This window comes from Macrotis lagotis, chromosome 1, assembly GCF_037893015.1.
Source record: "Macrotis lagotis isolate mMagLag1 chromosome 1, bilby.v1.9.chrom.fasta, whole genome shotgun sequence".
NCBI classification, from domain to species: Eukaryota; Metazoa; Chordata; class Mammalia; order Peramelemorphia; family Peramelidae; genus Macrotis; species Macrotis lagotis.
In genome coordinates, this window is record NC_133658.1 from 795039024 (window position 1) to 795052744 (window position 13721).

The 13721-nt window shown below is 36.9% G+C and overlaps 1 protein-coding gene across 6 annotated transcripts in view; it reads right to left on the reverse strand.

Moving 5' to 3' along the window:
* The window catches only part of SIK3 (SIK family kinase 3), a 284203-nt gene that overhangs the window by 92387 nt on the left and 178095 nt on the right, over positions 1–13721 (reverse strand). For 5 of the 6 annotated variants that reach the window (XM_074216743.1, XM_074216746.1, XM_074216742.1 and 2 more), the window contains exon 4: positions 11946–12107. In XM_074216743.1, coding sequence (XP_074072844.1) covers positions 11946–12107 — 162 coding nt within the window. Of the gene's footprint in view, positions 1–1742; positions 2854–11945; positions 12108–13721 lie in introns of those variants that run through there. The other variant, XM_074216748.1, reaches the window with a different exon arrangement.

A 13721-nucleotide genomic window follows, 5' to 3' on the forward strand; every position in this document is an offset into this window, starting at 1 on the left:
TTTTTATATATATCCAGTTGTTTCTTAGCTTCAATGGAAACACAATAGCACAATCTCTGCAGATCACTTTTCTATACTTGCAGTAACCAAGATCCCCAATTCTCTTTGATCCTGGCTTCTAAATATTAGGTCTATTTGGTGTACTGGAAACTTCTATCTGAATTTTCTACATAGTGGTTTCTTCCCACGGTTTTCTGAGACTTTCCAGTCTTTTCGAAATCTACCTGGCAAAACTTGCTCAGGTATTTTTGGACTACAGTTAGCATATTTTTCTAGCAGCTTAAAACAAACAGTAACTAAGTGTTAAGTAAATTTAAGCTATTAATTGTGAGATACTCTTCTGGAAATCTAACATCCACCATTATTTGTCTCTCCTTGTCTCTTCTGTAAATGCTGATCAAACATCAGGTTTTCTGTACATTACTTGATCTGTGTAGGTACTTACTCCTTTATTTCAGCAACTATCTTATGCAGCTGGTTGGCCAATATATATGGCTGGTTTATCAATACATAAATACTTATTAGACATTCTAAAAAGACAATGAACTAATCCCAGAATTAAACAGAAAAAAGAAAATTGAATTACTTTTGGAAACATGCACAGGTTTTTTAATGATCTCTAAAGGTTGGAACAGAAGGCTCATATCTTTAATAACAATATTCTGTCAGTAAAAATCATGGACTCCCAACATCTCCAAATACACAAAACTTTATAAAGGTCTCCAAAAGGGCAATGGAGAATGGAGAATTGCAAGGTTGGCATGTCTAGGTTGAAAAATCTTATAGACAAGACATCACTAGAAAAAGAACATGACCATAAAAACAATGTAAAGACTAACAGACTGCCTTCGGGGGGGGGGGGGGGGGGGGGGGGGAAGACTGGGGAAAAATTGTAAAATTCAAAATAAATAAATAAAAGTTAAAGTTAAAAAAAAAAGAACATGAAAATGTGTGACTAGGGGAAAAAATAGAGATCAGTCTCATAGAAGGAGTGACTGATGATCCAAATGCTCCACTGGTAAACAACAGTGTCAAAAGATCTAGAGAAAGACACTAAGGATTCTCAGATGAACCTAGAGTTGATTGACAGGAGGACAGATCCATCAAAATATCAAAGAAGAAACTTCCACTACCCAAATGCATCACTGCCTATCATAAAAGGTATTCATTAACTGTAGGTCTAACATTGTGGTGATGAGACAGACCGAGTTCTAAACAATTTCCTCCTTGCATCTGACTTCCCCCAGTGACATCCCATTGCTCAAAATTCTCCGAAAGTCACTCCTCCAGATGCAGGAGAGGCTTGGAGGGATATGTATGTCAGAGTGGATCTATAAATGACAATCTCTTCCTGTAATGTGCATGCCATCTAATTATACCATGATTCCTCATCCCTCTCATCAATTCTATCATTATCATTTTCAGGATATCTCTTCCTATTTTAACATAAATAACTAGTTAACAACGGCCTTCCTCTCTATATTACTTCATACTCACACACTACGTCTATATGTATATATATGATGTCAACACTTCGATTTTAAAACTCCTCATTAATTTGCTTTTGACACACCTGAGACCATCGAGAACTAAAATGACTTCAAGGTACTGGATATTAAAATTTAATTTCCAACCTTTTACTACTCCTGCTTCCTCACCCCTATTTGAATCTGATTTTTTTTCTCCACCCTGACCTTTAGTTCCTTGACTTTTGTTTTCCCAAGGAATATTGGCCTCTTTACCTGCTTTCTGATCCAGCCTGAAACCCATGGTCCACCATCACAAAGACGCATTATTGCTATTCTAGAATGCCTGTAACACCTGAAATTCTTGCCCTGCTCTCACAGTGCTGGAAACTGTCACCATCTGTTTTCTATGTTCTTTCATTCCCCCCTCCTTACTCTAGTCTTGGCTCCTAGGCCTCCAAACTATACTGGCTTGTCTTGGAATGTCCTCAGCACCAGGGTTCTGTTTCTCTCTACAACATCCATTGGCCTGCTAGCATTCTCAACATGAAAAATTCCTCTTTGGGCCCACTCCTTTCTCCACTGGTGAATCTCTCTTACAGCTCCATTTTGGAGAGGGGCCCAAGGATGACTTTCATACTCTCCTAGCCCAGACCTAGCCTCTAACATCATCTCATTTGATCCTCACAACAATTCTGTAAGCCAGGTGTGATTGTTATTCCTGTTCCTATATTATTCTTCTACTGTAGAAGAAACTGAGTCAAAAAATAAAGGGACTTGCCTAGGATGCAAAATGAGATAGTATCTGAGGCAAAATTTGAACTCAGTCTTCTTGACTCCAAGTCTAGTGTTTTTTTATCCATTATGTCACCTAGTAAAGTCCAAAGTAGTAGAACTTCAGACAAAACTAAAAAAGAGCCCAGAACAAAATTAATTTGTAAATCTTTGAGATTTTACCATGTTCAGTGTTCAAAGTTTTCAATCTAAAGATTTACTATTTATTTTGAATTTAATTATTTGTTTATGAACATTAATTTTCTTACAGCAAATTTTACAAACCTTTTCCACATACTCTAACCTGTTCTGCACACTGTCAGTCAATAGGCATTTATGAAGCACCTACCCTATGCTAAGCATTGGGGAATAGAAAGAAAGGTAAAAGGAAGTCCCTGTCCTCAATGAGTTTACAGTCTAATGGGAGAGACAACCTACCCAAATAAATAAATAAATAAATTTCTTTGAAGAAAAAATAGGAAATAATTAAAAGAGGGAAGGCTCAAGAATTAAAAGAGATTAGGGAGGTATTCCTATTTTTAAGAAAGTATGAAAGGTTTATTACATACTTTATGATCTGCCTCCTGCCTCTTGCAATGAGCTATATTCTCTCTTATTCTCCTTTCCCCTCAAGCCTTTGGCCCTTACCCCCCTTCTCTCCCCCCATCATCCCCAAATGTCTGGAAGAATGTTTAGTACTTACAGACCATGTTCTCTCACATCCTTAGCAATCTTACTTCCAAATCCAACCATGTACAGAATATGTTTTCTATAAAAATTCTCAATCTAGTCACCAGATCCAATGACTTATTGGGGAGAGGGGCATTGTGTCCACAGTATCTTACAGCATTATTTCAACTATTCCTCAATATGTTTCCTTCCTTAACTTCCCTGATAGTACATTCTTGGTTCTCTTCAGCCTTCTTTGACTAGTTCTGTGTTTCTTTTATGATGGTTCTTACTTTCAGTCTCCAAATAAAGAAATTTTTCATGATTCTATCCTTGGCTCTTTTCTCTCTCTCTTTTCCTTAGTGATTTTATCTACTCCCATGGCATTAATTACCAAGACCCTGCAAAAGTACTCCAATATCTCTCTCTAGACTGAACCCCACCTCTAATCTCAAGACTCAAATTTCCAAAAGGATATTCTACTGAAATCTCAAAGGAACAAGTACAGACCAACAGAAGGTTCAGAGTTGGAGAGGACTTAAGAGAACACCTAGTTTTTCCTTTTTCAAATATGCTTGACAAGTGGACATCTACCTTTGTTTGGATAACGGCATGGGGGAATTCCCTATTTCCTAAAGAAGTCCATTCCACTTTGGGAGACCTCTTATTGTGAGGAAGTTATTACTGACGTCAAAATTAAAGTTGCCTTTTTGAGACATTCACCCAGGCATGGGGGCCTGTTCTAATCAAGAGGGATGCAAAGGAGGGGCATAAAAACATGTCCTTGTCTCCATAGGGATCAATACTAAGTATTAAAAAAGTCATCTACAATGGAGGAGTTGTCTACAAGCTAGACAATGGCTAGAAATGCCTTCCTCGCCTCCAGTGACAATGGCCTCCCTGCTGTTCCTTCCATACAACCCTCCATCTCTGAGGGCAAGCATTTTTGCATGCTTACTTCCCTCTTCATGTTTTCAGGCTTCCCTGCCTTCCTTCAAATCTAAACAGACCAACCTCCTACAAACATCTTGACCCAGTCATTCCTAATTTTATTGCATCCACTATGACGCTATCTCTAATTTGTCCTGTATGTATCTTGTTTGCTCATACATAGCAATTTGCATATTCTTTCTCTCCCATTAGACTTCAGCTTTTTTGAAAGTATGGCTATTTTTTCTTTTTCTTTTTGCATCTCTAAAAACTTATCACAGAGCCTGACACATGGTAAGACCTTAATAAATGCTTACTCATGGATTGATAACATGAATGTAATGAAATATAGCACTGTAAGAAATGACAAAATAGTTTTTAAAAATCTGGGAAGGCCTGTAAAAACTGGTGTCAAGTGAGCAGAATCAGAACAATTTAGAGAGTAACAACAGTATTATAAACAAAAATAATTTTGAAAGACTTGTAAACTGTCATCAATGCAATAACAAATCATGCTTACAAAGAATAAAAGATGCTCAATGAGTAAAAAACTTTACATGTGTCCAATGTGAGAAGTTTCTTTGCTTGACTAAGGATATTTATTTATGAGGCAAATAAATGCTTTGTTAATTTAGTTTAAAAAATAAATCGAGGGAGGGAGCACAAACTCAGAGGGAAGATATTACTAACAATGAGATAGATGCTGTGGGTTAGGAAAGGTCTTTTGAGCTGATGATATTTGTTCTTTGTTATCAAAGAAAATCATGATATCAAAGAGGTGATACCATGACAAGCACATGAACTGGATTTGAGTGAGGGGTGCTGTACTGTCCCCAACCTCACTTATTCCTCCAGAGCCATCAGGATTCAATGGCCAGATATAAATCAGAATGAATGGAGATGGCCCTGGATGAAAGGCAATCGGGCTTAAGTTACTTGCCTAATGTTATGCAGCTAAGTGGCAAGTGTCTGAAACTGGATTCAAACTTCCATCCTCCTGACTCCGACCGAAGTCAGTGTTCTATCCACTGCACCACTGAGCTGCCCCTTTGGATATGAGCTATGTCTTAGAAGAAGGCAGGGAAAAATCACAAGCTCATCTGGAGAAGGCAGAGTGGAAATTCATTTAAAAGCACAGAGTCAAGAGATGACCTGTCCTGTGTGAGGAACACCAAGTTGGCTGTGACACTGAATAGAGGGGAGGAAAGTGAAGAAACGGAAAGGCAGAATGGATCTGGGAAGACGTGGATATTTATTAAACATGGGATTTTCTATTTGATCTCAGCAAGAACTGAGAGTCAATGTAGTTTAAATGAGAGAAGTGAGGGAGTCAGCTCTCCACTTAAGGAAGATCCCAATAGAAGGTGGAATGGGTCAGGCAGATATGTGAAGATGAGAAACCAACTAGCAGTCACTACAACAGTTTGAATATTTATAGGAGAAGTGGCAATGGATTGGACATGTGGTTGTAAGTTTATGAGCTGAGAATGTCTGAGAAATAGATAATGCCATTGACAATAATGGCAAAATTAAGAAGAGTTTTGGATATAGGTATAAAGAGAATGAACTTTCTTTTGGATATTATTAAGCTTGAGATATCTATGACTATCTAATTTGAAATAGTAAGTAGTTGGTAATATAAGTCTGGAGCTTGGAGAGGTTATGACTGGATATATGGATCTGGGAATCACATTCATAGAGATAATTAAATTTATAGAAAATGATGAACTCACTAAGCAAGGTGGAGAGAAGAAAAGCCAGGAGAAGTTTAGGAGACAGCTACATTTAGTGGGTCTAACAAGGATAAAGATCCAACAAAGGATACTGAGAAAGAATAAGCAGACAGGTTCCTAGGAAGAACAATGTCATGAAGATCTAGTGAAGAAAGTATCCAGGAGATGGATAGTTGCAAAGATTATGCATTAGGGTCTACTAAGATTGAAAAAAGGTCATTAGATTTGGAAATTAAGAAATCACTGAAAGGAGATTTCAGGATGAAGAGTGTGCTTTGTAAGAATGTGAGAGGGGTGGCTAGGTGGCAGAGTGGATAGAGCACTGGCCCCAGAGTCAGAAGTATTTGATTTCAAATCCGGTCTCAGACACTTAATAATTACCTAGCTGTGTGACCTTTGGGCAAGCCACTTAAACCCATTGCCTTGCAGGAAAAAAAAAAAAAAAAATATATATATATATATATAAATTTTAAAAAGGGCAGCTAGATGGCACAGTGGATAGAGCACTAGCCCTGGAGTCAGGAGTACCTGTGAGTTCAAATCTGGACTCAAACACTTAATAATTACCTAGCTGTATGACCTTGGGCAAGCCACTTAACCCCACTGCCTAGCAAAAACCTCAAAAAAAAAAAAAAGATTGTGAGAGAGAGACATGGATATATCTGTAAGCTATAGGGAAGGAGCCAATAGACAAAGGGAGACTGAAGATTAGGAAAATGGGCAATCTGATAGAAAAGATTAGAGGAGAGGGTCTTTATGTTGGTGACTAATAAAGAAATGTTTAACATAGTTATCCATGTGTAACCTGTACTCTCTGTCAAGGGGAGGGAGGGAGAGAGAAAAATGTGGAACTCAAAACCTTACTAAAAGTGACTGTCAAAAACTATCTTTACCTTTAATAGGAAAAAGAAATTAATTATTTTTTTAAAGTTTATGTCGAGGGGGTTTGCCTTAAGGAGAAAGTCCACCTTTTCATCAGAGACAGGAATGAAGGAGATAGGAGGAAGATGCCTGAGTGATGTAAAATAAGGAGGGGAAAAAAGGACCCTCTCAGTGAAAGGCCTCAAATTTGCCAGAGGGGGAATGAAAGGTTAAGTGAACTTACCCTGCGCCACATGAAGAGAAAGACAAGTAAGAGACTGTCTTGTTGCACTGAAGGCACAACTGAAATGACATAAGATGAATCTGTAGTGGATTCACTCAGCATGGTTTCATGATTTTCTCCAGCACCACTCGATAGCACATGAATCTGAAGAAAGGAGACAAATGGAGGGAGCAATCCTGGACTGGGGACAGAACCAGGAGGCAGGGGATTCCAGAGGACAGTGTAGAGTTGAACTGAGTCAACAAAGGGTCGGCACAAGAAAGGGAGGAATGATAGCCTGAGAAAGTTCTTTGGTGTTGAAGGAATGGAGATTGATGTCAAGATAAAGACTAGGGTTGACACTCTTAAGTCATAAGGAAAGACTGAAAAAAATATTATGATCAAAAGAATTTTGTAGTTTGTGAATGTGGAAATGAACCACATATGGATAACAGTAAGATCAAAGCTAAGATATCTTGGTATGCAGCTCAACTGCAGTTGAGGAGTAAACCATGAGAAGTGAGTAGACTAAGGAACTGGGAAATTAAGATATTTGAAGAAGATCAATATGTATGTGGAAGTGAACTGGTTTGAGTGATAAAGAATAAGCTTGTAAATCAGATACTAAACACATCAAAAAAGAAAAAGAATGTCCTAGGGAGCAACAAAGTCACAGCTACCAGAATCCTGATTGACTTAATTAATTTGGATTGAATGAACCTCAAAGGAGAAACTATTGCTGAATGATGGTGGTAGAAGTGGCAACAGAGAGGCAAGTAGAGATCTCCCACTATGACTTTAAGGGAGATTAGATTAGGCAGAGTATGAGTGAGAGTGCAAGCACAGCTAAAAAAGAGTGACCAAGGTCTGGTTGCCCAGCACAACTACCAGAACAGTGGAGAAGATGCTGGAGGAGACAGGCAGGTAGCTGGGAGTGGTGGTAGGGAATGTCCTAGAATAAAGAATGAAGCCAAAAACCAGGAGGCTCTGCACAAGGCCCTAAAGTCTTCTAGTTTGCCTTCTTTCACCTGACATTCCCTCATATACTTAAAGACAGTTAATGTGTCCCTTCCTGAGTTTTTTCTTTACTTGGTTAAATAGACCTAATTATTTCAAAAGATACTTTTATTGGTATGTATTCATTATCTTTCCTCATTTTAGTTGTTAGCCTTTAAACATTCTCCACTTTATTAATTGTCTTCCTAAAAGGTGGGAACTCAACATTCCAGGTATGGCCTAACCAAAACAGAGTACAATAGAGCTTATCACCTCCTTAATACCTCTTATACCTGTAAGCAATTTTTTTGCCTGTCATTGCACTAATAACCCATAACAAGTTTGCAATTCACCAGAACTTCCATATTTCTTTCTCACAATGTTGCTTTACCATACTTCTCCCAATCCTCTACTTCTAAAGATGAGTTTTAAAAAAAAAAAACAAACCAAAATATAAGACCTTACATTTATCTCTATTACTTTTCACGTTAGTAGTTTTAGCTCAATGTTCTATCCTGTCATGTCCTTTTTGGATTCTGGCTTCACATCCGACAGATTAGCTATTTTTCCTCAATTTTTTTTAAATTTGCTGATATGACAAGCATATCAAAGAGGAAAAATGTTAAAAAGTCCAAAACCGAAGTCATCATCTTTCAATAAAATTCCTTATGATTTTCTTATTTCTGGTTAATGGTGCCATGATGTTCCTAGAGCCTTTTATCTCTGACTCCTGCCTCTCCTTCTCATCTTTAATAATCTAACTGCCAAGTTCTTTCAATTTTATCAACTTTATGTCACTCACATAATCTTCTATTTTACACACACACTGGTGGCAATTCAACTCAAATATTTATTACATACATCCAAATGCAAAGCACTGTCCCATTAACAAACTTGACATAGGTCTTTAAAACACCATCCTAACTCGGGTTCTTAATCCCTTCCAACTGAGATTCTGGGAATAATTTTTATCTATTACTGCCCCCTAACCAGTCTACTCCTCTAATCCATACCATACATGGTTGCTGGATTAATCCACTTATTACTTGGACCTGATGATATCATTTTAACCACTCAATCAAGTTTAAATGCCTTAGCCTGATATTCAAAGACTAATAAAGCCTGGCACCAAATTACATTTCTAACACTTTATACTCTATCTTAATATTCTATCCTCTCTCTTCTAGCCAAGCTAGAAGACTTTCTTATCTTCATGTTGTTTTCTACATCTAGAATATACACAATCTCATCTTATCTCTTTTGTCTCATTTAAATACTACCTGTATTTCAAAGATCAGTTTAAATTCCATTTCCTTTGGAGAGTTAATTCCTAGATCTCTGGCTCTTCAGAACTCCCAGCAATTTGTTCCTTTCTCATGCACTTATATTCTAATTTACATCATAATTATTTATATTTATCTCTTAACCCCCCCCACATACAATGCTCTGTACAAAGCAGGCATTTAATAAATATTTTACCAGTTGAATTTATTGAATGATCCAATTTACTTCTCTTACATCAAAAATATTTTTCACAAGCTTTAATGGGAAACATTTCTCATACTACTCTAGTTGATTCAAAGAATAAAGGAATAAGAATGCAATCTAATTTCTATGCCAGTAATTTAGTCTGGATTGTAATTATTAGCCTCCTTTATGACAGAAGGCATGAGTAAAGGTAATGTTAAACATTATGGCATACTACAAAACCAGGATTGCTCAAGTGTCATTTGCTTTGTTTTGTTAATATATGTAATAAGATGACAAAGCACGTGTTAGCTCATAATGCTTGCTAAGGTGTGCTTTGGCAAGTGAAAAGCCCCTGGCTGGTTGCCAACAACCACTGGAAGTGTGTAATTACACACCAACACGTGTCCCGAAGCATCTTGTTGTGACTACTTTGCTTTGTTTTAAATATTAACAAAGAAAAAACATTTAGAAACCTCTTGCCCAAATCCCTGCATCTGTAGAGATGCCAACCTTTAATTACCAATGATGGCTGCCTCCATGTTTGGTTTCTCAACGAAATAACTAAGGCCATAGAAATGTTTCTAAGTTCAAAAACAAGAATGGAGAGGCAAAAATAAAAATTTTAAGTTCTGATCAAGGGGGATGATAATAATAAAACTATATAATTTTCCAAGCACTTTCACAAGTATTATTATACGTGATCCTAACAACACCCCTGTGAAGTAAGTGGAGAGGGATTCCAATTTAACAGAACAGAAAGCAGTTAAATGGCGGTAGCTAAGGGGCAAGTGGATAGAGCACGGGCCTTGGAGTCAGGAGTACCTGAGTTCAAATCCAGCCTCAGACACTTAATAATTACCTAGCAGAGTGGTCTTGGACAAGCCACTTAACCCCATTGCCTTGCAAAAAAAAAAAAAAGTTACGAGCAGTTAAGTGAAATGCCCAATGTCAAATAAAAAAAAAAGGAATCATGCAATAGGGAAAGGGCTTTCCCAGAATGAATAAACCCAGCTCCCCAAACTAAAAAGCCCAGAAAAATATTTTTTGTATTACATTTATGGACTTGAATAAAACTTCTGAAGAAATACCTCAGGAGTCATTTCTTCCATCATTGAGATGGTCATGAAAAACCTCAGCAGAGCAGAAGTGAACAGATTTGGGGGGAGGCTTAGGCACAAATGCTTTTAAATCTATATTCTGAACATTAAATCCAAGTAAGGAGCATGAGGAAATATGGAGAAAATGATACTCTAAGCAAATTTATAATTTCAGTCAAAATTCTAAGCAAAGGGGTGGCTAGGTGGTGCAGTGGATAAAGCACCTGCCCTGGAGTCAGGAGTACCTGGATTCAAATCCGGTCTCAGACACTTAACAATTACCTAGCTGTGTGGCCTTGGGCAAGCCACTTAACCCCATTTGCCTTGCAAAAACCTAAAAAACAAACAAACAAAATTCTAAGCAAAGAATTTAGACATGGGTTAAATTCAGGTAAAGACTACATTATGCCTTTGAGACAGTTTCTTAGCTTTTTAATTGTTGTTTCTTTCTAGTGTTCTTTATAAGAGTGTAGAAGCATTTCTTCTTTGATAATGTTAAATTTGTAAGTTTCAGGTGACATGTGAAACCTTTTTTTGAAAGATTTTTCTCAAAGTTTTGAAAAGCTATTAGCCAGGATCATGGTGTAATAAGACATAACATTTTCCTTTAAAAAATTTAAGTGCATGTGTAGAGTTAAGAAGCTGTTATACATTTATGATATAATAAAATAATTCTAAAGGAAAATAAAAGACTACATTGTGTACCTTTTTAGTGAGGGCAACACCAGAAAGGGGTAAGTGAATCAATAGTACTTACTGTTGTTACTCTCTCCTTCCTCCCCTTCTACCCCTAATGTATTAATAATTATTACTAGCCTAGATGGAAAAGAGTTTTACACATTCCTTAACTCTAAAGAATAATATGACTATAATGAAAAAAGAACCTTTTTCCAAGTGTCCTTCCCTACTTCATCACCCTCTAAAAAATTTGCCCCTTCCCTGTGCTCCCCACTAAGGATTAACTTCATCCAATTCCATTCAAATATTTATTAAGTGACCACCATGAAAAGGAATTATGGTACAGTGTGGAAATTCTGCAAGACGTACAATAAGGGATACAGACCCTACTCTCAAAAGATCTTAAATTGGGGCTGCCAATGATGTTTAAATGAAGAAGCACTGGTATTCACATGGTTTTCTTCCTTCTTACACAGATACCTCCTACTTTTTTGCAACAAATAACTTTTGAAACCAAATCCCAGAAAATGGTTAATTACACAAACACTCTCTCTCTCTCTCTCACTCATTCACATATTGAAGAGGGTGACAGATATCCCTATACTGTGAAGGTTTGACAAAATTTTTTCAGGGGGCTACATAATCAATCAAGGCAATGCAAAATGAAATGTACGTACTATTTTTAAGCACTTTAAGTTTGTCATTTAAGTTTCAAGCCATCTCCATCAGAGGAACCAGGCTTATTCCAGCCTCTGTAGCAGATTTACCTTTCTGCTTGAACCTCCACCTCACTCCTTATGCTCCAGAGGATTCCCTGCCACCCAGAACAGAAGATTTCAAGCACTCAGTTTTCACAACACATGCTCTAGCTCCAACCTTTGACATGAGTTATGCAAACATATCAATCTCAACCTTGTTACATGTGGGGGTCATACAGAAATCCTACATTTCCTCTTAACTGCTCCTCATTGCCTCTTTCAGAATAGCTGGAGACAACTAGTTCCTTAGTTCCTTGTTTTAGGGCCCTAAGGAAGAGCAGTCATCTCACCTGCTATCTTGATGTTCAGATTGGCATCCAGAAGCAGGTTTTCTGCTTTCAAGTCCCTGTGAACAATATTCCGGCAGTGGCAGAAATGAACAGCAGCCACAATCTGCTTGAATTTCCGACGAGCTTCTTTCTCTGCCATTCGACCATGGGCAACCAAGTGATCTGTAAAGAAGAAAAAGGTCCCTTTTCATTCTGAGAGCTGGGACAGTCTCTGCACTTGAACTTGCATTTGGGAGAGGGTCTCCCATCCAAATTTGAAAGAATGAATCTAACATCTTCTCTCAAAACACATTCAATTTCGATCTGTGTTTAATATGGTAACATATGTAAAGCCTATATCAGATTGCTTCCTGTTGGGTGCAGAGGGGAGGAAGAAAAACTGTAAAACTCAAAGCCTTGCAAAAAAAAAGTTTGTGGTTAGAAAAAAGAAATATTTATTTAAAAAAAGAAAAAAGAGATTAATCTAACAAGTCATGTTTAGAGACATGAGAAATTTTTCCTTTTCTGAAAAAGCAAAACTACAATTTTCCTATGTGGAGGGAACTTCCAGAAAAAAGTTTCTTCTCTCAAAGCCAAGCAATACTTGCTCTAACACATCAAGTTAAGACTTGATATGTTCACACCATTTCTCTATCCCTTCCATCACACAATGTCTCTCAGTTTGTCTCTAAATAAAAGTTGTCTTAACTGCAGTGCCTTAATGATTAAGTCTTAGATAAAATAATATTTTTTCTTCAAATGAGGTAAAAATTATAAATCATTGGTACAGTAGTGAATGCACAGTAATGATAGTCATTATTAGTAGTAGTATAATAATTAATGTTAGTAATTATTATTATCATTATATCCTAAAATGTGTTCTACTAGGATGTGTATAAAAAGAATTCTTTAAAGAGAATTCTTTCAGATATCATAAAATTAAACACTTTGATATCCTGGAGAAAAAGATTTCATATGCATAGGTGCATATGTATGTGTGTGTGTATACATGTATAAGTGTATAGATGTGTGTATACAAAAATATATATCCCATAAATACATACATATACATGCACACATGTGCATGAAGATATTACATACCTGTGCTATAGGATAAATCAAAAATGAGCCAAAAATAGTCATTTTAGTGAAGAGGTTCACAGCAAGAATCAATAATTTCAAATAAAACACTGCAGTCAGTTCTGCTATAATGCAACAGATGCAATTCCAAAAAGCATCATGATATACAAAACTGCACAATAACTAAAATCACATGGCTTTTGGGAAAAATGAGTTTAGGGATATATGTTCAAAAATGTCATCAGTGACACACAAAAACAACAGGAAACTAATAAAAATAGTAACATAATTTTTATAAATGTTAAATGGTTAAGAAATATATAAATGTTACAATAAATCATGGCAATGACTCTGTGTTCCAGGTCCTTAAGATGGCAAAGTCTTGAATAAGTAGGGCAAACTACAAGCACGTTGAAAGGTTTATTGGGGTAGAGGAGGGAGCAGGAGTGTGCTGCATGCACATGGAAGAGGGGAGGGGAAGAGAATGCTTTTCTACCTATAGCTCCTATTACATCAGAATATGTACAATAATTATGGAGCTTTACTTAAAGGAGTGGGCCTCAAAAGGGTTGCAGCATGTGAATTATTGTGAAGTGGTACAGTTTTCTGAACAACATGACTGAAATCCATCTTATGCTCAAAATGTTCCCTAATATATCAATCATGTTGGAACAAATTTAAGTTTTCAAAACAAGTGTTATAGCAGAGCTGACTATT